This window comes from Molothrus ater, chromosome 6 (genome assembly GCF_012460135.2).
Source record: "Molothrus ater isolate BHLD 08-10-18 breed brown headed cowbird chromosome 6, BPBGC_Mater_1.1, whole genome shotgun sequence".
In the NCBI taxonomy this organism is placed as follows: domain Eukaryota; kingdom Metazoa; phylum Chordata; class Aves; order Passeriformes; family Icteridae; genus Molothrus; species Molothrus ater.
In genome coordinates this window covers 42,254,410-42,278,406 of record NC_050483.2, presented here as the reverse complement: position 1 = coordinate 42,278,406, position 23,997 = coordinate 42,254,410, and the positions used below count along the sequence as shown (strand labels likewise).

General features: G+C 38.9%; 1 protein-coding gene across 2 annotated transcripts; it reads left to right on the top strand.

Annotated features, from left to right (window-relative positions):
• The first annotated feature begins 6,777 nt into the window (after positions 1–6,777).
• Positions 6,778–23,674, top strand: DIO2 (iodothyronine deiodinase 2). Of its 2 annotated transcripts, none has more exons than XM_036384662.2 (2): positions 6,778–7,562; positions 18,467–19,039. In XM_036384662.2, exons 1-2 carry the CDS (start codon positions 7,341–7,343, stop codon positions 19,037–19,039), a joined length of 795 nt encoding a protein of 264 aa, XP_036240555.1. In that variant the 5' UTR covers positions 6,778–7,340. The 2 variants fall into 2 exon arrangements, with proteins under 2 accessions (XP_036240555.1, XP_036240554.1); XM_036384661.2 differs by having other exon boundaries at positions 6,779–7,562; positions 18,467–23,674.
• The last annotated feature ends 323 nt before the right edge of the window (positions 23,675–23,997 follow it).

The following is a 23,997-nucleotide window of genomic DNA, read 5'->3' as shown; positions in this document are numbered from 1 at the left end:
ATTAATTAAAAACAAACAAACCCAAACAACAAAAGAACCCAAAGTAGGAATGGGAAATTCAAATTTCACTAGAATCAAAACAGAAGTTTCAATACAGCTACCCCCTCAATAAATCTGAAGTCAGTGTCAGCTGAAGACTGAAAGTATTCTTATTTCTTACAATGCACAGCTCTTGAGTACTTTCTACTGCTCACACTGTTGAGTATGTATCCTGTCTAGCATCCCTATTATCCATGAAAATACAGCTCAGAAATTTGCTGGGTTTCATGTAAAAAAATGAAACACTATTCAAATAGTGGGTTTATTTCTTTTGAGAAGTGACTGACTTGAAATCTTTTTCTCTATTCGGAAAGATATTGTAATAGTGAAAAAGCACATAAATTTATACATATTTAACATCACTCTATAAGAAGTAAAATGGACACTTTTTGCATTATCACTTAGATTGTTTTAGTATAATTGAATAAACTTTTTCTAATGCAGCAAAGAAAATGTTCAGTATGGACAATTTTTCAAACTGAAGAAAACATAGTAGAAAACCCAGGATGAGCAGATGGTCTGAGTAGTTTAGGAAAAGCTAGGGCCCTGGACTAAAGCAGACTTTGAGCAATATTTTTAATGTGTCCCATATACATTTAACAGTTTTTACTAAACCCATGAAACTGAAGGAGTTCATTAAAGTAATGTCAGTCTTCAAATGGCCTGAAACCCATAATTTATATCCTTGAATGTATGAAAAACAAGTTGTTGCAAGGAGATTTGGACACCTACACTAATATTTCATTCAAAGATTTATGGTTTCTGTCATGTATATTGAACACATTGAAATGAAAGAAGCAGCCTTGGCTTTCCAGCTTTGATAAAAGAAGTTCCATGTCCTCAGTTAGGGAAATAAATTACCCGTGAACTCCTTACTGCCTCATCCAAGAAGACCTATGTATTTTCCGTATTCCCATGATGAAGAGCTAAAAACTCATGGATTTCCCAGAAGATGCAAGCTTCAAGGATATTTTGGCTGCCAATTCATGCTTTCTAGAAAGCATACGAAGGATAGTAATAGCGTATTGACAGAACTGAGAGAAGCAAGGTTAGGTAGGAAATTAGAATCCAACTGAAAAAAAAATCAGTTATGTGATCTGAGACTGAGCCAATTGATGGTATTTGGACATATGTAGTTACTAATCGCACGCATCTAAGAGGCTGTTCTTGTGAGAAACGTCAGTGGTTTGCTGGGAAAAAGGAAATGGACCCTTCTCAACTGGAAAAGGTGGGACTGGAGGGCTTTTATAGAGCTTTGAGCCAAATTACTTAGAAGGGGCTACAGAGATGATGATAAAATTTTATACATACTCTTCCCATCTCCCCCCTCCCAATCTCTCTGGTTTTCAGATCGGTAGGAATACATTAACATAATAACTCATTGACAGCTACACCCTTAGCTGCCAGTATCCTCCTGCATACTTCTATTTCATGTGGGATAGTCATGGCAGAGGTGGACTTTAAATTCCAGACACAGCTTTTCTGGGGCATTTGGGAGGTAATTTACAGAACCTACAAACAGATGAAATTGTTCTCATATTCAAGACATAAAAGTCTCTTTTGCTCTTGTGCATTATTCAGAATATTTGGGCTAACTTTTCTTCTGACAAAGCATTCTGATTATCCTTGTTAATAAATCAGTTTTCCTGGTTTTCTTTAAAGAAACTACCTTATATTTTAGGGTGGATGGGGTGCTTTGTTTTGTTCTGTTCCAAAATTAAGTCTGACTCAGCCAGGTGTGTTTTAGCATCAGCTTTGTTGAAACAGGGAGATGATTTTTGTTTTGCATAGAAATTTGATGATCATTAGTGAAGGGATGTGAGGAATTCTTCTGGTCTCAAATTTGTCACTATTATACAACCACACCCGTAAGTCAATTTTTTCATTGTGCTATCATACAATGAAGGCAGGCTCTTAGAAGGTGCCAGAGTGACAGCTTTGAAGTTTACAGAACAGGTTTTGCAGAGGCATTAGCAGCTCTCCTTTTGCACTTCGATCTTTCTGAACAACTGCAGCTTGATTAGAAGACAACCTCAGTTACTTCCTGGTGTATCTAGTTATAACTTGCCATCTCTTAGGATATTCTGTTCTTTCCTTATCTAGAAGTGACCCAATTATATGTTTTTTTTCCTTCTTTAGTTCATTTGAATTCTGTTCCAGTTTGTCCCCTACTGGATGAAATGACCCCTAATTGTAGCACTGCTTTGTGGACTGAGTGGGCAGTGAGGGTGACTTCCTTCATCTGCTTCAAGGACTTCACTCCAAATTGCTATGGAGAGCTGCTCCTGTGGGCAATTTGCATTCTTCTTACCTGTACTCCGCCACACTGCAGATAAACTTAAGGAATCAGGTCTCTGGGTATTAAATCAACAGCTCTCACAGCTGCCAGTTTCACAAAATAATCAACTCTCAATTATGCACCATAATGGCAATGGTAGAATAACCCAAATAAAACAAAACCAAGGCTGATACAAAAGGTAAATAAATTAAGCAGTAAGGATAGATTTAGTGTGCTCACCTTGGAGATGCTGGTAAACAAATTCCTGTAGAGAGCAGAGGCAGCTTTAAGCAGTCAGAGTGGGGCTGGGCATGATCCATGCCCCTTTCAGATGGGGTGATGTGGCCAGGAGTGATGGAGGAAGGTATGGCCTGGAGATCCACACCGTGGATAATCCATTCAGATAACACTGCAACTTGTGCAAAAAAATATAATTCTTTTTTCATTAAACGTATTATTTCTTTTAAGAAAATATGCTGCTGATCCTAATCAAAAAGTGTAAATTGACAGTGAATGCTCAATGGCATTTTAAGTGAGGGAATTGTTGCTGAGAGATGGGTGTGATTTTTCTCTTTGGCAAAGAGAAAATATGCAGGTTTATGAGAGGTACAAATTCTTGTTTGGCTTTAAAAAACAAATTTTGCCCAGGGCGGCAAGGCTAAGCTAAACTTTTCCCCATCTCTAGCCATATCACTCTGCAGCTGCACAATTCTCCAGGGATAAGCTCATGGACACACTAACTAGCCCTGAAAAAAAAAAAAAGCTTCATTCTTTGGTTTTGGCAGTGAAAGCAATGAGAAGCAGCAAGGCAGGCACACAGGTTGTACTGAATCCTTTGGGATGGTCTCTCCCATGAACCTCCTGGGGGTAGGACCAGAGCAGCAGCCTTGCTTGTCTGTCACTATGAGGTACTCTTTCACAGCTGTGCTGCAACGAGTAGGTGTATACAAAATTGTCTTGCTACATTGGAGAAAATAAGGCTGAGTAACCAAAAACATCAATCAGTCGACTTGGTTTGTACTCTACTGTCTTGAAACAGTGTGATTGGGTGCCACAGTAGCTTTCACAGGTAATTAGGCAACAAGCAAGTAAAAACCAACACAAAAAACTGAAGATTGTAAAACACAATCTCTGACGTGCAGAAAGCTAGTATGGATGCACTATAAAATGAGATTAGAAGAAGTGGCTTTAGCTGTAGTAATTCCACCTCAAATTTTCTGTGACCAGTTACAGTTATCAAGAGAGTTGCAGTAAGCAAACTTACTAGGGACTCATGTCCTAATCTTCATGCTACTGTGGTTGAAACTGGAAAGAAACCTGATGCTATGCATGGTTTCGGTTTTGACGGCACTGATTTTTATAAACATTACAGAATATGAACATCTATACCGATACTGTTGACTTTAGCCACATACAAGGTTTAGTAACAGTAAATGCTTTAATGTTGTTGGCTTTGCTCATTCCACCTTGACAAATTATGGATGATATGTTTAATTTCCCATTACTGAACCTGACTGCTCCTTAGATTACGAGAGGACTTTTATTTTCTTTTGCTGATGAAGAACTGAGGTACATTGTAGGGCTATGCCCAAATTATATATTGGAAGGTATGGCAGAGCAGGTAACTGAAATGAGCTTTAGCTGAACCCTATCTCACTTCTTTCATGTGTAAATTCAAACCTGCCTAATTCTTCTTCGTGTATCAAATTCATCCAGTTTTCCTTCAAGAAGGAAGTCTTCAATACTCCAAGGCTCTCTTAATGTCTCAAGGTCTGAAATACCTAGCCTTTCTTCCTTGTTTCATGACCATCTGCAGGGAAATAACAACAGACTCTTGACTTCAAAAGCGAGATTGTGCTTTACATATCTGACTTTCACAAAAGATGCAAATAGTGATTTCCCTCGTATTTTTGATGTCTGAAATAAACACAGGAATCAGTTTCAGTCAAGAAGGAGAAAAACTATTAACTACTGTCAAGAAGTAGGGTTAAGGTTTCCATCTCTGTTGAGGGCTGCTGGACTGTACTGTCAAGCTGACTAGAAGCACATTGTGCCCTGCAGAGACAGGCTACTTCTGAAGACAGTAATGAGAAAAATGAACTTTTTATATTTATTTACTCAAAGGATTTATGATGTTATGGTTGTATTAGGGAGTTATCATCCATTTTTTGACTGAAGCTCCCAAACACAATCTGTTGCAGTTCTGTTTAAGTCTATCCACACAGTCAGCTTTATAGGCAAGAGAGGTGACATAGTAAATAGGAGCTACCACCAGTGCTCCATGGACTTCCTGCTCGGCTCCCAATGCACTTCAAAGCTCTGTGGCTGTCTGGTCTCCAGCTGTCTTACAAACAACCTCTTCACCCATGAAGCATGCTGTGGGTAGGGGCAGATGTTTCACAGGAACCCAGAACACATTGTGTTCCCAGGGTAAGTTCTTGCCTGACTTTACCTCCAGGGAACAGGAAGAGCCTGAGCTGGACTGTCCTCAGAGATGTTTGCAAACTGTTCTCAGAAACAATGGCTGATGATTCATCTGGCACTGTCATCAACGATCTCCAGGCCTGCCGTTTAACAGACCTTCCCAAAATAAAGAAAGGGCACCTTCCCAGACAGAATCATGTATTTTTTTAGTAGTGAATCTACAGAGGAGTAGCTTAGGCTTAAGAGTGCTTGTAATCAAGTGATTACATATGCTTGCCCGAGGTCAGACAGAAAGCGAGTTTAGCAGCTCTAGGGACCCTTGTTCCTGTCTTGTGCTCACATGACATGAGCACACTGACTCATCCATGTGTGGGGATATATAAATGCCTTCTTATAACGTGTTTTTGCAAGTTTTAGTAATAAAGCCAGATCTGTGAGGCTGCAATCCTTCTATGGCAACAGAACACTGTCATCACCAACATTTGACTTAAAAATAGTTTGAAAAAGGAACTCAGCCTTTTTGTTTGTTTGTTTGTTTGTTTTGTTTATGCTAGTAATGCAGAAGGTCACTGGTTTAATGTGTGCAACCTTTTAAAGTTATTTCTATGAGTAAACATTTGCTGGAAGATATCCTGTCTGGGTGATATCTTTTGAGAATGCCTGAAATTAAGCTACCGAAACAAACTTTGGTGAGAACAAGACAAGGCATGGGATGGCTTTTCTGGAAGTGTACATCCTAGTACAATGACAGGCCAAGTGATATTACAATGTCTGAAAATTAAAGACCCCAGAGTAAGGAAGAGTGATGGTGTATACCTTCTGCATTTGCTAGCAGTGAAAGGATAGTGATGACTGATGAAGACTAAGATATATTAATGAAGTAAGCTTGTACTCCTCATCAAGGATGTGAGTTGACAGAGGCTAGACATCATGCTGGCATCTCTGGCAGTAAAATGTATCCAGGGATGAGAGCCTAGTAAGCACACAGTGAAGGCATCCACCTAAAACCCAAACTTATGGATGTCTGCAACAGGAAATTAATGAAATATTTACCTAAGGGATTTAGAACCATGCTAAAAAACCCCAAACAAACTTGTCTACTATAGCTCCCCAAAAAATCATGTGAGAAGAGGACTAAGTATTGGACTAAAAAGGTGAAACAAAGGGAAGTGCAAATGAACAAAAAAACTTCAGCATGAGGCTAAAGGGGATCCTTGCAGTTTTTAAAATACCAATGGCTCTGTCAGAGGAAACTTCTATTTTTTCTTTACAAGCTTTTAACCAAAAGCTAGTTACCCTAATATTAAATAGGGACATTAAAGTCCTTGCAGCTCAGTTGATTTAACATCATTTTAGGCTAAAGCATATATTTTTTAGGCAGGGAACTTTAGCTTCAAAAACCCAAATCCATAAAAAACTCATTTTCTCTCTTTCTTATCTCCTTCTCTTACACATCAACCGATGAAGTCAGTTATAGGTGTTCACTTATGTTACCAAGAAAACACCAAAAGATATTTATACTGGTGCTTCAGGCAGGTGGGAGAAATGTGCTCTTTCTAGGGATGCATCAACTGACAAAAGCAAAAAGGACAAAGAAAATAAACCAATCATGAGAAAAAAAACTATTGATAACAGAAGTCTCTGTTGCTGTGTCACCTTCCATGTCACATGAAAATACTTCTTCCAAAATTTGGAAGTATATTGTAAGAAGATTCAGAAACATATTGGATATTTTCTTTCTCCTTTTCAAAGCAAAGCAAAGTTCCACCCTTGCTCTCTGTCTCTCTTTTTTTCTCCTCTCTCTTAAGGGGAAAAAAAAAAAATGTTTTGAGAATTTCATTTTTTCTATTCACTGCAGTCCTGGCCAAAGTAAAGCCCTCTTTTACATTGACGTCAAGATCTTTACTAAGATTAGGGTTTCATTTCTCTATTGCAGCAATTAGCTAGGGAATGTATAAAAGGCTTCAGGGAAGCAAGCTAGGACTCCAGAGGGGAGAGCACTTTGCACCATAGGCAGATAGCAAAGAGAGAGTGCGAGAGGAGGAAGGCAGGAATACAGAGACGCCGAGTAGGAGGGGGGGACGGGGGAGGCTGAGAGGGAAAGAGAGGGAGGGAAGCAGGGAGGAAGGAACAGAAAGTTTATGTACATAAACCTTTTTTCTTAAAGTATTGTTGCACCTAGTAGCTAGCTTTACTGACACAGAAATGAGAGGTCTGTTCAGTGCTTAAATATCCGAGAAACAATGGGATAGTGCAGGAAAGTTAACAATTAACAATCTCAGCTTAAATTTTGTAACTGCAGGGAACTGGAAAAACAGCTGCCTCTCTCTTTAGCAAAATCAGGTCTCCTGGTTAAGAGAAGAATTTTTGTTAACATCTAAATTTCTGAAAAATAAGCAGCTTGCAGTTGAATGAATACCGTGCAGTTATGGTTTTAACCAGCCTGCTCATACTTAACTATCTCTGCTTATTTTAAATAGAGCAGCTGTGAAAGGGGTAATGAGGCTTTTGAAATGCCTTTTGCTTTACTCTTTTAAATGAGGGTACAGAGCAATAAAGCCAGCTGAAGGTATCCGGCTGAGGAGAAGCAGCAAGGAAGATGGGTCTGCTAAGTGTGGATTTGTTGATCACGCTTCAGATCTTGCCGGTGTTTTTCTCCAATTGCCTCTTTCTCGCGCTCTATGACTCCGTGATTCTCCTGAAGCACATGGTTCTGTTCCTGAGCCGCTCCAAGTCTGGGCGCGGTGAGTGGCGGAGGATGCTGACCTCGGAGGGGCTGCGCTGCGTCTGGAACAGCTTCCTCCTGGATGCCTACAAGCAGGTGAGGAATGCCGGGGACGGGGACGGCGGGGCTGGGGCGCCTCAGCTGGGATCAGCATCCCGCTTGGCAGCGGGGAAGGGAAGGGAGTGACTGGGGGGTGCAAGCTATCACCAAGCTCATGTAAAGTCTGATGGAGAAGTATAAGCTGCAAGGAAGGGTACTTGTAAGTCGGGGTTAAGGATTCCTGAAATTCTGGAGCTGTTGAATCCCTGTGCTAACTCTCTGAGCAGCCTTGGTCGTGTCACTTAGTTTAGGTGTGCCTCAGTTTCCCCAAGAGCATGAATAATAATCTTCATGTTTTTAAAGTATTTCAAGGTCTTCGTTTAAGAGTAATTGTAAAATACTCTAGGTGTTTTCACAGCTGTAGTTTATTATTGCCATGTGAGAGCCTCAGATATTATAAAAAGACTGCATCTTCAGATAGAGCTCTACATAGATAGATGTTAGCTGTGTAACTAGAGTTGTTTTACCTAGAGTAAAATATAGACATGAACCATTGTCATCACACTGGCATTTTCTATTACTCATGTATTAACTTTTATATTGGAGAAGGTATCCAAGTAAAACTGTGCACCTTTTTTCTTCATGAAAGCAGTGACAGAGGGACATGTCAGAGATTAAAAATGAACTTGACTAGCTGTCGGACAGCTACCTGGTGATTTAAGTTAATAAAGCTAGTATCAGTTATGCAACATGTACTTTTTTTCCTTTTAAGATTTCTTACAAGCATTACCCAGTGGTACTGCCCAGGTCTCATGAGGTAGCTGGAATTCCCTTTTATAGATTGAAAAGGTGAACCCAAAACCATGAAATTTCTTGCACAGACCACCCAGTTAGTAAGTAGAACTGGATTCAGAGCTCTGTGGCTTTCAAAACAGCGCTTAGTCTGTTAATTTGTTGTCTTATTTAGACCATCTAATTTAACATACTCCATGTGATGTCCAAATGATACTCTTCTGAAATATTTCTTTTTGTATTGCCTTCCCCCCAATTTGCTTTCACACCTCTTCAATAGCCTTTGTATTTGCTCTTATCTAAAAATGTGAAGAGCTGGTGATGCTGGTGTTTGCTGGCTTTGTGATATGGAATACCATCTGCTTAGCCTGAAACTCAAGCCATGGGGACATTAATTTTCAGTGTAAGACAAATATAAATAACTTAAGCTTTTGCCAAATGGGTCAACCTCTTACTGCAACCCAGGAATCATCCAGCTGGCTACCCAAATAAAATAATGCTGAATGAAGTCCACTATTCTCCTAGCCCTTCTAGTTTTTGTTTTTATTCTCTTCATAGACATTAGGTAAGTACATTTTACAGTGGCCTTGTTAAATGGGTCACTGAACACAATTGTTCCCATTTTACAGGCAAGGCAAGGCAGGACAGTTAACACATGACTTGGTCAAGGCTCCAATGGAAGTTGGTAGCACAACTCTTCAACAGTCAAGTTTTGAGTTCCCATATTTGCAACCTGTATGTGGCCTGGGGTCTGGAGAATTTGTGAAGCTGTAGGAAACCTTATATCCATGAGATATTTTCAATCTCTTTTTGCTTAAATTACACACAATTATTTAAAATTAAGATATTGTATGCCTTTCTGTAGTCTCCAAAGTCATGCTTTGCCTTTCTTTCAGTATCATCATGCTAACCATGGGAGTGACAGGTATGGTGACTCTGCTATTTTTGGTGTTGGCAGTGAAACTCATACCTTGAACTTTGGTAATTTTATTCTCTCCCTTATCATGACTAAATCAGCTGGGTTGTTCAGGTCGATCAGGCCAGAAGGTTCCAAGAATAAACTCTGTGCCTCAATGAACTCAGCAGAAAAATACATATAAACACAACCAAATTTTATCACCTTGTTCCAAAAAGAGAAAAAAGTCCATTCATGGCAACTATCCTTAAGACAAAATGAATTACCAACAATTCATGGAAAGACTATTTTGCTTAATAAAATTATGGGCAATAGGGACAGAATATCATTGGAAACTCTTGATTGTCACATAAACATAGCTAAGTATAAAAATCAAATTGTAAAGGGGACAAAGTAAACTGAGGAGCAATATTGGAAGAAGACTCATCACCTCCACAATAGATGAGAATCTTTTGCTGCTTCTGTAAGAAGAAATAGGAAAAAAAGTCTCATCTGAAAGTTGTACTAGTAGATTGAAAAAGATTGAAACATATCCTGCTTTGTAACATATTTTAAAAAGCATGAGAAAGAGTGAAATATATCAAAGAATGTCCTACAAGGCAAATTTTTCCTTAAATCACCCTTTTCTAAGTCCTGAATAGAATTACCCTGTTGTGATATCTTACTCTGAGACAATAGGTGAGAAAATAAAATGTTATGGAATCAGGGTACTATACAGCATGGCAAAACATAGCTGATAACATACCCATAACTGCTTGTTGCTCCAATTTACCAGCTGAAGCCAGGTATTAGCAAATGACTTAAAAAGGTACTTAAACTCATTCCACTGAGCAGAATTTATGAGGGAATCACCATTTTTCATGTAGAATAACAGAATTGCAGATGTCTGAGATAACCAGAGCCAGACTGCAGTTAGCAGGAGACTGGATCAAAGAAGCAACTGTGCTTGGTTTTACTGTGTTTTGTGTCACTTACACAGAAGTCTTCCAGAGTACATTTCATAATATTTTTCACAAAATTACTTTTACTTGTTGTAGAATTTCTATTCAAAGAAAAATTTATGGGAAGCTATTCCAGAAAAACACTGTAGGTAGACACTACATTCTGAATTAAGGTAAACTTATCACAAAAAATTGCCTTTGCCTCAAAAGCATGGCATTGTCCCAGAATTCTTTTTTTTTCAAGGCTATTGTGTAGAAGATATGATCTTGTAATGGTTAGAGTATATTTCAAATAAGCTATTCTGATTTACTTTCTTATTGTCTAGAAAACCTTATTAATATCTCATCCAAATGTCAACTTTTTTGGCTTTTTGTTGTTATTAAGTATTATTGCTCAAGATTTTTAGGTGAGGGCAATTATTTCATAGGCAAGATTACCTAGCAACAGTTGAAGATTTTAACATCATCAGTGGGAAAACAATGCAAAGTTTGTTGTATTGTATGTAGAGTATATTCATTGTTCTTTTCTATTGGAACATTCTGTCTGACTGGTTTTCTCTGCATTTTAAAGTCCTACTGGAATCAAAATAATTGCTTTTTTGTTTCTTTTGATTTTTAATGTAAATGTTACTAATGAATAATATATTTCTTTTTACTTCCTTAGCTCTGAGTTCAATATCTGTCAGACTCAGTGTTGATATTGTCTACACTGCACCAGCTTTGAGATTTATAGACCATCCTCCTATTATTTTCCAAGAGGCAAGTGTGTCTTACATTACAAGGGAGTCTTTAGGACCAAACTAATCAGCATAATAGAGATAAACAGAGGTTGTAGTCAAGTTAGATTAACTTTCTGTAATTGAAAGAGTGCAAATGTTTTAAATATTATTTTTATATATGTATGTGTGTGTAGGTATTTACAATTTTATATGTTTGCCTGTATAAAGATCTATATATACCTCTTTGTCTCTATATATGTACATACACATATGTATAAAGAGGCAAAAGTAGACGTATGTAAGTATACATTTCCAGAGTCAGTCCCTCTCATTTCTCCCTGTGTGAATACACATATATATGTGTGTATGTACACATACATACAGATATGAATGCAGTCACAGCTATTGATGACAGAGAAAAACCAAGACTTTTTGGGAGGGTGTTAGTGTAACCATGATTTACATAGGCCGTTTCTACAAATGCCAGGGAGGTATTTGTTCCAGCTTAAAGCATGTATACTGAATGTATCACACATCCGCAAAAATCCAAAGAAAAAGCTGGAGAAGTTTTGAAAAAAAAAAGATTTAAAAGCTTTTTTTTTACCTGCTAAGTTCTGTGCTTTATTTAGTAGTGGGGATGAATCTGTTTTCTAAGATACCAAAGGTGAGAAATTGTTATCTTAAAGTACTTTTATAATAGGTTAAGAAGTGTTCATACCCATTAGAGATGTGAGAGTGGTGAGTCCTTCTGCTGGAAGCTTTTCCAGTGCCAGATATGAGCTCTGTGTTTCAGCAAGGCAGAGCTATCGTTCATGGTCTCCAGTAGAAGACTTTAATGTTATCCTTGAGGAAATCATCCCTCTTCTCCACCTCAGTGTAGGGTAGCTGCAGGGAAGACCTGAATGGCGTCTCCCTGCAGCAGCCCAGTATTTGGGAATGCTGTGGTGTACTTATGGGGGCAACGTGCACATGTGCACACGCACAGAGATGTGTGTAGTGTGTGTCATGGGCCTCAGAGGGATGCTGGTATCTCAGTGATGGATGGTGGTGGGTGTGTGTGTACTTGTACAGCTTTTTACAGTCTCTAGAATGGGCCAGCAGCAAGCTCTGGCATGACGGTCCCAGCACAGGGAACGGCTGGCACAGGATCCCAGGCTCATGGCATTGACCCAGCTCTGGATGTAGCAGCAAGCAGAGAGGTTCAGTAAACACCCAGTGAGATTTTCCTGGGTTTTCACACAGGCAGTTAAATTACCTTTGGCTGTTTTTTCCTGCCTGGTAGGTAGATGATCTAAAATAAATCAGAATGCAACGCAAAACAGTCCCAAACCTTGCATATTAAATGCATGCTGAGCAACATCATCACAAAGAAATATGTGAAAGTAATATAAAAGCATGGTCCTCTACCTGCTCTTTGGCTGTCCAGCAACTCTTTGCTTTTTGGGCAAATGTTTTAAAGGTTTAAACAAAGACACAATATTCATACTTACTATTTGTATTTATTTTGTCTTGCAAGGTAAGGAAGTCTCACTCCCTGCATTTGACAGTGATAAAGGGAATCTGTGAAAGAAAGTCTGTTGTATAATTTCAGGGTTTAGAACTAGACATTGTGTGGTATTAAAACTATTTTATTGGTTTTACAAAGTTCAACTTTAGCAGAATTGTTTTCATTGACATTTGCAAATGAAAACAATCTTGAAAGAAATGAGAAAAACAAAACTGAACCAAACCACAGTTAAAATTTCTCCTGCAAAGTTGGGAATGTAAATTCAACCGGATTTGGTCTTGAAATTGTAATTATTATTAAAAGTTTCTCATTATTACTAATATATAATCATGTTTGTTGTAGTTGTGTGTGAGGACCAACCTAGGCCAGGGACCCATTGTACTAGGCAGTATCCCAACAAGAGGAGCAGACAGCTGGTCCCACAGAACTTAAGAGCTCAAATATTCAAAACAGACAAAGAGTAGGAAAAGGAATATGAGGACTTTTATCCCACATGGGCTCTTATCCCATGTCATTTTCAGATCTAAATTCAGTTCTTCCACATCTCTTTGCACTGTTCCATTTTCAACCTTATGTGTGAAAAAATGACTGTAAGGAGTGCTAGCCTTGTTGTCAAAGCTCTGTGAAAACCCCCTTTTGCTGTGATAGACACAAAAAACCAGCTAGTGGGCACTATTCAAGAAGAGGATCATACACGGTTTTTGAGTGCTGGCTCTACCTCTCTGTCAAAACCACCACTGCATATTCATACTCATAAAGCTGAGTAAACAAAAAAAAAGTAAAAAAAAACTATAATCCAAATTAATATCAAGTTCCCTTCACGTGCTGAGTAACAAACTCTGGTGAAGGCCTCTGTCATGAAGTTAGATCCTTGTGGCCATGGTGTAGTTGGCCATGGTCTCATCTTGAGGGAAACATAAAGCCCTTAAGAATCTTGCTCTTGGCTCCTCAGTCACAGCAACTAAAATTAACTGTAAGAGCACAAGGCAAAAGGCTCCTTTATGCTTTCCTTGCACCATGCATACTCATTTGTGGGACTGGTGGCTTTTAAATGGAGAGAGCAGCATTTGACTAGTTATTTTTATCTGGACTGTGCCTGGTTTGTTTGCCTCCCACTTCTCTTCGTCAGCTCCACATACCTGATCCTAAATGAAAGACTCTGGGAAAGCCTGAGCCATTTCTAGTCTCTACTCTCCAATTCCAGTAATTCAAGTTGCCCCATTCCCAAGACAAATGAAGAACTTCTGCACCCTTACTCTACTCCAGACAAGGGTCTTCTGTGATTTTGTCAACTGCACAACTCTGGGTCATGAAATAAGGAAAACAAAACTAATAGTTTGTAGAATTTGCCAACCAAAGTCAAATTATGATTTGGATGAAGCTATACCTAGCTGAATGGGATCAAATCAAAGCAGAGAATTAAATAAAAAATGCTAAAGGCTGCAGGGATTTAGTTCATTACCAATCACTGTACTCTGGTCCCAAACACAACATGTCCATATTCAAATGACTAATATAATAAACTGTTAATTGTCTGGCAGAACCTATTTTTTTAGGGGGTTGACACAACCTGATGAGTCTGCCAAACTGTATGAAAATCCCTGATATAGGGAATTTAAACTGTATTCTGGTGCACAGGATCCCAGGAAGGTTATGCTGAAGTTGATAAAAGCAAAACAGGTGAAAAGAAAAGGCAAATGAGGAGACAATGTTTTGTCTGTGGACCTTTACCTAGTTCTTATGGAAAATGTCCTACAAATTTAGCAGTATGTGCTATTTCTAGCCTGCAGTTTATGAATAGGGCTTTCTCTCCTGCTCCTAAGTCTCCTTCATTTTGCAGGCTATGTGCTAAAACATCAGCAATCTTGCTCCCTTTTCACTTTGCCCGCAGACTGAGAACAGGCTGTCAGACAAACACAAAATTCTCACAAATGATGCAAGTCACTGCTTTGGTGTAGCTGCCTGCCCCTGCTGATGGCAGGGCTGGCTCGGGCAGATTTGGTTGGCCTACCTTGCGTGTCCCAAGCAGGCTGCGTGGGAGGGGATGCCTGCGTGCTGCTCAGCTGCTGCCTCATTCAGAAGGCTGGCACCAAATGGCCAAATATTCATGCACAAAAGTACATGATTATGGAAATGCTGGATTGCGTGTGAGGGGAATTCTGCTAGTTTGTTTCTCAGAATTTATATTTTGCCTGCCTTTGTGTAGGATTTCAAAAGCAGTTTGGCTGAATACATGAGTGTTTTTGTTTGTTTTCTCATTGCGTTGATTTTCTTTTCCAAGAGCTATTTTTTCTTTCAATAAATAACAACAAAGAAGATGGCCAAGGCCTACAATGCAGATGATCAGCAAGGATGATATTCTCATCCTGTGTCAATTGGTTCAGAGTCTGGTGAAATAAACAGTCCCTTGGGAACGTCAGTGCTTCATCAAGACCAATTAGTGGATCTGCCGCTGCTGCTTATGTTTAAGCATTAACGACTGGGCAGGGCTGCTTTTTGGAGTGCCTGACACTGGCATGGAACAAGGCACCGACCTAATTACTTCTCTACAAGAGCAGAAAGTGCTTCATGAATGCCTGCTTGGCAAGGATGTCTCATTAAGGGGAAAAACCCAACACAAGCACTCCTAGAAGCAAAAATTAAAATTATAGGTAACCTGCGGCCATGAGACTTCCTTCATGGCTGTGGGAAATGAAGAGAAACTGCTGTAAGGTGATGTATAGATGGATAAAGGCTTCTTTGTACTTTGTTTCCTAACTCCATCTATTTTTATAGTCCATAAGGAGTATGAGAGGCAGAATGCAAACTTGCATTGTTGAAGAACAGAAAATACATTGCTATCTTTGGTATCAATATTAAATAGGACTTGAAGGGCATTCCCATATTGGTGTCTGTTGGAAGTTGTTTTATTAGTCTGTTTCTTCAGGGTTTGCAAACTGGTCTAGGAAATTAAAGGGTTTGGTAGACCTGAATGAGGAATTGGTAATGAGGAGCTTATGATATATAGCCTCTCTTTCCTGCTTAAAACGATCAAGAAGCAAACTGTGGTTTCCCAGTTCAAGAGTAGTGGCTAGATATTTTCAGTCATGATATTTTGTTAAAATAAAACCTGAGGAGTAAGTAGAAACAACTGCTCAGATGTTTCTTTGGTCCTAAGCAGCTCTGTTCCTTCCTGACTTATAGGTGCTTCTTCTTATCTTTATTTTTCTTCTCCTTTGAAGAGTGAGAGTGAATATAAGAAATTAAGTGTGTTGTTTAATTGTGATTTGTGAGAAAAATTACATGTCATTCCTTCTTTTCTTTGACTGGATGAGAAAACACTCTTAAATACTGAGACCCACTATTCACCAGGGGGTTGGGTGAAGCAGAAATACTTACATATCAGGCTTTGCCCAAAAGGCACATTTTCAGCAAGCTATATCTGAAAAAGTGTGTGTGGTAGTTCAGGAACAGTTAAGCTTTCTAGGTGAAGAGGGATCTAGTGTTTGTGTAGATATGCATGGGTTGTGTTTCTTGAGATGTCCCTTCTTTTCGTAGTCACCAATTTATCACAAATTGCTGAATTGTTTAGTTGGCCTCTGGATTGAATGCAGCTCTCAGGGTGATCATATGGATGCCGCATGATCTTGACCTGAGTATTTCTTTGTTCAAGTGCAGCCTTTTACCTTACTCCTGCTTTATCTAGCTTACGTCGCAGAATGGCAAAGAGAAATGATCAACAGTTGAACAGAAGACTACGTGCTAAGGTGCAGGTAGCCTTAAATGCTGTAAGATGCTTAATGCTACTTCTTAGATGCAAGAGCCTGAGTCTCTGAGCCTGCCTCTCCAGACAGATGATTTCTTCTCAAAAACTGGGATATAGTTATTTTCTTTCTTTGAGTTCAGTGGATAGTACCTCACACATCAGCTCCTAAACTCAGCTGTTTCAAGCTGTTTTCAAAGGCGAAGCACAAAGCTTTTTTTAAACTATTACCAGTGCTCTAGCAGAGAGCAATGCTGCAGATGGAGGTCTACAGGGATGGGGCCAAAAGGGGCTTTGCTTTTCCAGAGCATCCTTGTTTCTCTTGACTGTGCTGCAGCTGCATATCCTCTGCTTCCAGTGGCATGATCACCACATACTTGGCCTGGTGGGATCTGTGGGTCTCAGGCCACCTTTTCTTCTGTGGTTCTCTTCCTTGCTCATCTCTGAGTGAGAATGGTGGCATGGTTGTTTCAATTTACCCTATCAAAAAGTGTCAAAAGAATGCTCCTAATCATGTGCCAACATGCTGTGAGACATTTTCACATAGCTACAAAGTCTGGAAGCATTAATGGCTGTGCCTTACAAACTTTTCTTTGATTAGACTCTTGCTTCTGTTGTTATTCTGATGAAATAGTGCAGAGCCATGACTAACTGCAGTTTTGTTCAAGATAATCAGGTTTCTGAGGGAGAAATGGAGGATCCAGTATCAGCAATCTACTTGTCTTTGGATCTATGTTCAGCAGCAACTTCATGAGTTCAGTATTCAGCTGTTCACTCAGCTTCTTACTGCATCTGATACCCTAAAATGCAACGTAAAATAGAAGTGCACCAAAAATCAGTTATTTATTCAGTCTTAACACAGTTCTCATCCATAGACTTTAATTACAGTGTAGCTTCAGAAAGAAATGCATAAAATGTTAAAGACTTTGGCCCTGTGTATTTCCTTCAAAGCAACAATTCTGAACTTAATCAAATAGTCAGTGGACGGAGAAAGAAAGAGTCAGGAAAATACAAAAGGATAATTGCAGTGCTGTACTAGAGGCTGATGTTAAAGACAGAGACATAGGAATTTCTGAGGCAGAGCTCATTAAAAATTAATTGTGTTATGCAATAATTTTTGTGGTTGTATAGTAGTTATCAGCTAAAGATCTTGGAGACCTCTGCAGGCTTCACCTTATTCTGTGATTCCCTCCTGTGAGTTACTTTTATTTCTGTCTTTTGTTCTATAGACATGCAAACAGAAATGGTCAGGCAAAATGACCTTTCCACCACTGCCTGTTGGGTCTGAGTTAGATCTGAAGTTGGAGCTGAGAGCAGTTAATTTTCACCTCATCCTACTTCAGCCATGATGTAAACTTTCCCCTTTTCCTGCTGTTTTATCCCCCCCAATCATCTTGTACAGAAACATTGCAGTAGAAGGAAATGTGTCACTCAATCACTGATAAAATTACTGCAAAGGGGTTAGAAGAAATTTTAGAGAGCACAATCTTGAATGATTCACTGTCAAAGCAGTGTATTTATTAAGTGGGCATTTGCAGCGATCTCTTGTGTTTGATACTCTTGAGTATTTTCATTGATGGACTGCCTGATGAAGAGAATACACTAAGCTGCAAATCTCTCAAAACTGAGAGGCACTGTGTGCATTGTGAAAATCAGGAATATAACGCAGAATGATTTTTGAGAATTGGAAAAATGGCTTGAACTGCAGATTGTGGGCTGAAAAGGCACCTAGGCTTTATAACACCTTACTAGCTAATCTCTAATCAACAGGCTACTGTTTTTCTAAAACAATCATGGTGTCTCATAAAAAGCAAACATCTAAAATATATAAACAGGTGTAGTCTGTGAGCTACTTCATTATACAAAGTAGTTGTCTGATTATACTGAAATTTAGTGAAAACACTGTTGAAGTTTTGAACAGTGAGCTTCGAGGATGATGTGAACCAAGTGGAGAGAACTCATGGAAAATGCCAGTGGAAAAACCCCCATGTGTCACAGAGGAAAGTTAGAAGAAATTTGAGGTTGTCTGTCTGAAAGCAAATACAAATCTCCAAACACATAAGGGTGGACAAGACCAAGTATGTAGTGGACAGGACAGACCTCTTATCAATTTTCTAACTTTAATGAAGTAGCATATTCGTCAGAAATGTTGCATTTTCCTGAACTGTGAGTGCAGGTGGACAAGATGACTGTTTTGGAGCTGCTGCTTTTGATGATTTGCTCTGCCCCCATGTGACTCATTAGGTGTACTCTGAACAGGTGACTGTTTGAAGAAAGTATTCATGAGGATACTGCACAAGCAAGTCACACTAACTTGCCATGTTTTAATTTGTTCTGCCATCAGGTCAAACTGGGAGGTGAAGCCCCAAACTCCAGTGTAATCCACATAGCCAAGGGCAGTGATGACAGCAGTGGCAGCTGGAAGAACGTTGGTGGCAAGTGTGGAACCAAATGCCACCTTCTGGATTTTGCCAACTCAGAGCGGCCACTGGTCGTCAACTTTGGCTCAGCTACCTGACCCCCGTTCACAAGCCAGCTGTCAGCCTTCAGCAAACTGGTGGAGGAGTTCTCTGGTGTGGCTGACTTTCTGTTGGTCTACATCGATGAAGCTCACCCATCAGACGGCTGGGCTGCGCCTGGAATCTCCCCCTCTTCATTCGAAGTTAAGAAACACAAAAGCCAGGAAGAGAGATGTGCAGCTGCTCACCAGCTCCTTGAGCACTTTTCCTTGCCACCTCAGTGCCAAGTGGTGGCTGACTGCATGGACAACAATGCCAATGTGGCCTACGGAGTTTCATTTGAGCGAGTATGCATTGTGCAGAGACAAAAAATTGCCTACCTGGGGGGCAAAGGCCCCTTTTTCTACAACCTTCAAGAGGTCCGGCTTTGGCTGGAGCAAAACTTCAGCAAAAGATGAAATCCTTTCTCCACAGGAGTTAGGTCAACTGATGTGTCCCTTTAAGGTGATGCAAAAGGGAAAAAAAAGAAAACATATGCTAGTTTGAAAAAAATCTTTCAGATGATTGCAGGAGAACACATTTGATAACAATGTCAAGTGAATGTTAACTAGGAAAAGAAAATAAAACAAAAATCTAGCTCCACAGAAACATTGTCAAGTGAAAAAAAATTGCACTCCTGCTCTTGCTATGGGACAGAAGAGGTGAACAGGCTTCTCCAAAAAGGTGCTGCTGGTAAGCAGGTAGGGTGGTTAGGTAAGACCTGTTTCCCAGAAGCCCTAGTCCTGCGGTGAGGCACAGAAAGCGTTTCTGCTTGGAAGGCATTCCATGGAAAGGCAATGTTGTACATTTCATCAGAAACACTTCTTTACCCCCTGTGGCCAATGCAAGGAACCGGAGAGGAGCAGGGGTTTTGCAATTGCTTTGCATACAAATGCAGTGCAGTGTGGCGATTTTCCTATCTTGGTAGAACATTTATTGGTCAGAGACTGCAGGAACCACATGCAGACTGGCACAGGCAGACTGGCTGCTCAGAGCAAGATGAACCTTTGTCTGCTGGTATTTGTACTCTCTGTGGACACCTCTGCATAGCATATTAACTATGTAATGCTACCTTACATGTTTGTAACCAGTGTGCAGGCCTGTGCCTGCTGAGAAAGGTGTTAAAATCTATGGAGTTGGACCAAAAAGACAAAGGTGATCAAATAAGCCCATTACCATCTGAAAACTGAAATACCTGGAGTAATTATAACACAACATTGAGAATCATCTAGAGCATGCATCATGAGACAAAACTCAGCTGATGCCAACCAAACCCTTGGTTCTGAGAGCTCACAACACACATTTATCAATGTTCTCTGGTTCTCATCTCTGTTTCTTTACCCACCTCCACCTCTTTCTGTCTAGCAATAGGATTAAAGGTAATTTCATTTTTAGCTTTAAAAATTAACTTATTTCTCTCTCTTTTTTTTTTTAATGTGACCTTGCAGGTATATTTTGGGGATGGGAGAACTTATGCACAATTTTACCTCATTGAAATGGAAACCTATCCAGTCATTTACCCTGTTAAATGTAGTCATGCTGCCTTTTACTGTCTTAGATACCTGAACCTTGTTTATATCTATGTTAATTTGAAACTTAAGTTGTTTGCAGCCTTAGAATTGATTGGCTGCAGTTCTGCTACTGGATGAGCTGATAGTCTGTTTTGCTCATGTTCTTGAAAACCTTCCCAGAAGACAAACAGGAAGGACAAATAGTTTGAATTAATGTAAGTGTTAAAGATGGCAGAATTTTCATATGAATGAGTATGAGGAATGGATTGTTATGTTGAAAGAGATACTGTGAACTTAGAGTACACATTAAGTTAGGTATTTCTAAAACAAAATTATTTAATCAAGCCTAATAAAGAGACACATTTACAATGAGCTAACCTATTAGAACTGATAAATGAAAACCCATATGGAGATGGACTATCCAAGTTTTCTCTCATCTTTGGCAGAAACATGAAACAGATAAACAGAATAAGTGGCAAAAATCAAATTAGTTCTTAATTTCTCATCCTGCCCATCATCAGGAACATGATGTGTTGATGCTGATATAGGAAAGAATGGAAAATACATAAGTGTTTTAATTTTCACAATGCCCATTAATATTGCGTATTTCCTCTAGCTTGGCTGTTGGTCAACTTAGCCAATGTAGGAGGAATTCAGAAATGTGTTTTCAAGCACAGATCTGAAATAATGACAGTAACATGGGTAATTTCTCCCATACTCAGGTCCATGCTTCCCATTCTTCTCACATTTTCCTCCACATTGTTAGACATAGATACACATGCACTTACACAGCTGGTAATGTGCATTGGAGAAGGGTGTAAAGCATAGCTGTCAAATCTCCTAGTGAGCCCCACTTCCCAGAAGGCCTGTGTCTCTCTGTGTGTGCATTTATATATGCAGCCACATGTATATAATACATTTTTATGTATGTGTATATATATGTGTGCACATATAAATGGTGTCTAAGACCACTAATAATCATTATCCTGTCCTACCATTCATTAATGTTACTGTAAATCATTGCTCAATGCAGAAGATTGTTACAGATCTTCATGTCTAACTGGGATATATAACTGAATTTTAAAAACCTGTTATCATAGAAACAGTAACATAGCCAAACTACATGGTTTATTTAATCCAGTGTCCTACCTCTGACTGTATCAGATGCTTCAGGGGAAGGTGCAATAATTTTTAACTTAGAGAATTTTTATTAGCTTCAGCCCATATTTTTTTGCCTCGTCTGAAGTGACTGTTGATGTCTCATCATCCCTCATGAGAGGCTGATTCTGGGTATTAAGATTTAAATATTTTGTGAGGTGGGGATTACTAAAATAAAAAAAACATCCCTTGTAAGTTCAAAGAAAACCAAATGAAAACAAAATTTTTTCTTTCATACCTAAATAGGCTGTTTTTCAATGTCATTCTCATCTCTTGCTGTTATATGCCAAACCACTAAACATAAGCGAACCTTTTCTTCTGTACATCGGTCATATATAATCTATATAGAAATTTGCATACATTTGTTTGTTTAAGACAAACAATAACTCATGTTCTTACACAGATTCATACTCTTTCCTTGTCTCTGAATCTCTTCTGTTTTTGCTACACTGTCCTTTTACTCGGGTGAGTAAAGATGTAGACATTAATCCAAGTGAAAAATCTGTATTTATATACCCAGCACAGCATCTTTTCCTTATTATATCCTATTCTTCAGTCAGCTGAACTTTTTTAATGCACAGCAACACCATAGCCTTTGTAAAACTTAAACTAGTAAGTCTTTTCTTCTTTTCCTCATTATACTGTTGAAATCTGAACTGTTTATATGGGAAGTGCTAGCCAAATGTTTAACACAGCTGTTGAAACATACCTTTAGTTCAGAGGAAAGACTCGGAATTAGTAATTCAGTTTGTTGATACCCATTTGCATATCTAAAGTTACAATTATTTTTCAAGTCCATTCTCTCCTTTTTCCATTACTTTGTTTTGTAATTCATAGATGCCTCTTCATCACATAGTATACAAGAATTACAGGAATTATAAAATTGGCTCCTGTAAATGGGAAAACCACATTGATTTTCCACAAATAAAAATACACAATAACTTCATCTTTTTTTGGCAACATGTATGACTGTCCTGCCTAAAATTTAAAGATATTCCAGCCTCACTTTTTATCAAGACAGAAATACATATTGCAAAATCTTGGGTTTCCCAGAAACTTCTGGTCAGAAAACAGGGCTTTCTTCAAAGTGAAATAGGGCATAAAGGAAAAAAAATGGAAAAGTATTTTCTAGGAGGCTGACAAAAACATGTCTTTTTTTTTTTTTTTTTACAAAATTAAAACATTTTATTGAAAAGGTTTTAAACGAAATGTCATCCCCAGCTGATAATAAAAGTGGCCATATCTCACATACCCAAAATTATTGTAACAGCTGTTTTGGGTCAAGGTAGAGATTTTACTTCTTTGCTAGCCTTGTCTAGTCTGCTGTGAGACTGGATTTGCTTCTGTCTCATTCTCACTGCATCAGGGCACTATACCATATTACTTGAGCTGCTCCAGTGTGACATACACGTTGAGCAACAGCTCTGAAAGCATTCTGGAAGGCTACTGTATATAATAGGGACCCCAATACTGTGTCTCAACATTAGTATGGGAAACTTCCAGTATTTTTCATTTTGAGTAATGTAAAGCAATTCTGGGCTATCATTCTACATTGTTCTGTGCTTAGCATCTGTATTTAGCACTGTATAAAAGGAATGTAAAACATTTTGTGCAGATGAGGAACTATAGCATTTTGCTCTTTCCTTGTGTAGACAATGACATAAATTTAAGGCAGCAGGAAAACATGCCCCATGTCCATTAAAAATAAGAAAATATATATGAAATATGTTGTTGAACATCTGTCTGAACACTCTGAAAAACAAAATGCAGTGATTTTTAGGAAGGTGATGGTGGGGAAACCTACAACACTTCTCAAAAAGGTATTTGTGCTATGCATCCAGGTGTGTGTGGAGGGAAGTTATGTTTCTGCATGTGTAAAATTGGCTTTTCTGTGATGTGGAGTATAGATTTAGGAGTTTTTAAGACTTTCATTCAGTACTATAACCAAAGCAATAAGAGGAGTCAGGTAGGGAATATCGGCCAGTTTTGTATAACTCGACACCATGTCTGTGACAAATCCATAATCAGTTGGGCTTAACTTGGAGTCTTCAGTGAAGAGGGATTGGGGTGAGACAGGGGAGGCTTGTGTGCTTATGAAGATGGCTAACAAAAGAGTGATTAACTCAGTTAGCTTTCAGATGCCCTCACACTGGCTTTGCCCTGTGCACCTCAGTGTGGCTGTATTTGAAAGAGGAGTCTCTTTGGGTCTGTCAATAAGATTGCCGTGGTGTAGGTGCCTGTGTGTACTATGTGTGTGTCATTGTTTAAATGTCAAAAATACACTGCAGGAGAGCCAGCAAAATTTTGTTACAATATGGTGCTCCATTATATGTGCTTTCTAGATTTGTTTTTCTTGTATTATAATAAATGATAATGAAAAATATACATCTTCTGTGTTTTATTCTGATTGCTAATACACAGTGAAATCTTGACATTTGACCAAGGAAACTTAGACCTGTTTAATACAAAAGGTTGTGCCACCCTGATTAGATCTTAAGCAATGCAAGCAAAGTTCCTTATAAGTGATGGAGCTAATTTACTATCTGACTACTCTCAGCTTTTAAGAAAGGTAAAGGGGATGGAAACAGAGAACTGCAAGGACAGTAGTTGATTATGCACAGAATTACAGTGTTAAAAAAAAAAGTGCTTGAAGAAAGCATGCCAATCTGTATACAGCACATGAAACCTAGGCAAATTGGTTATGAATG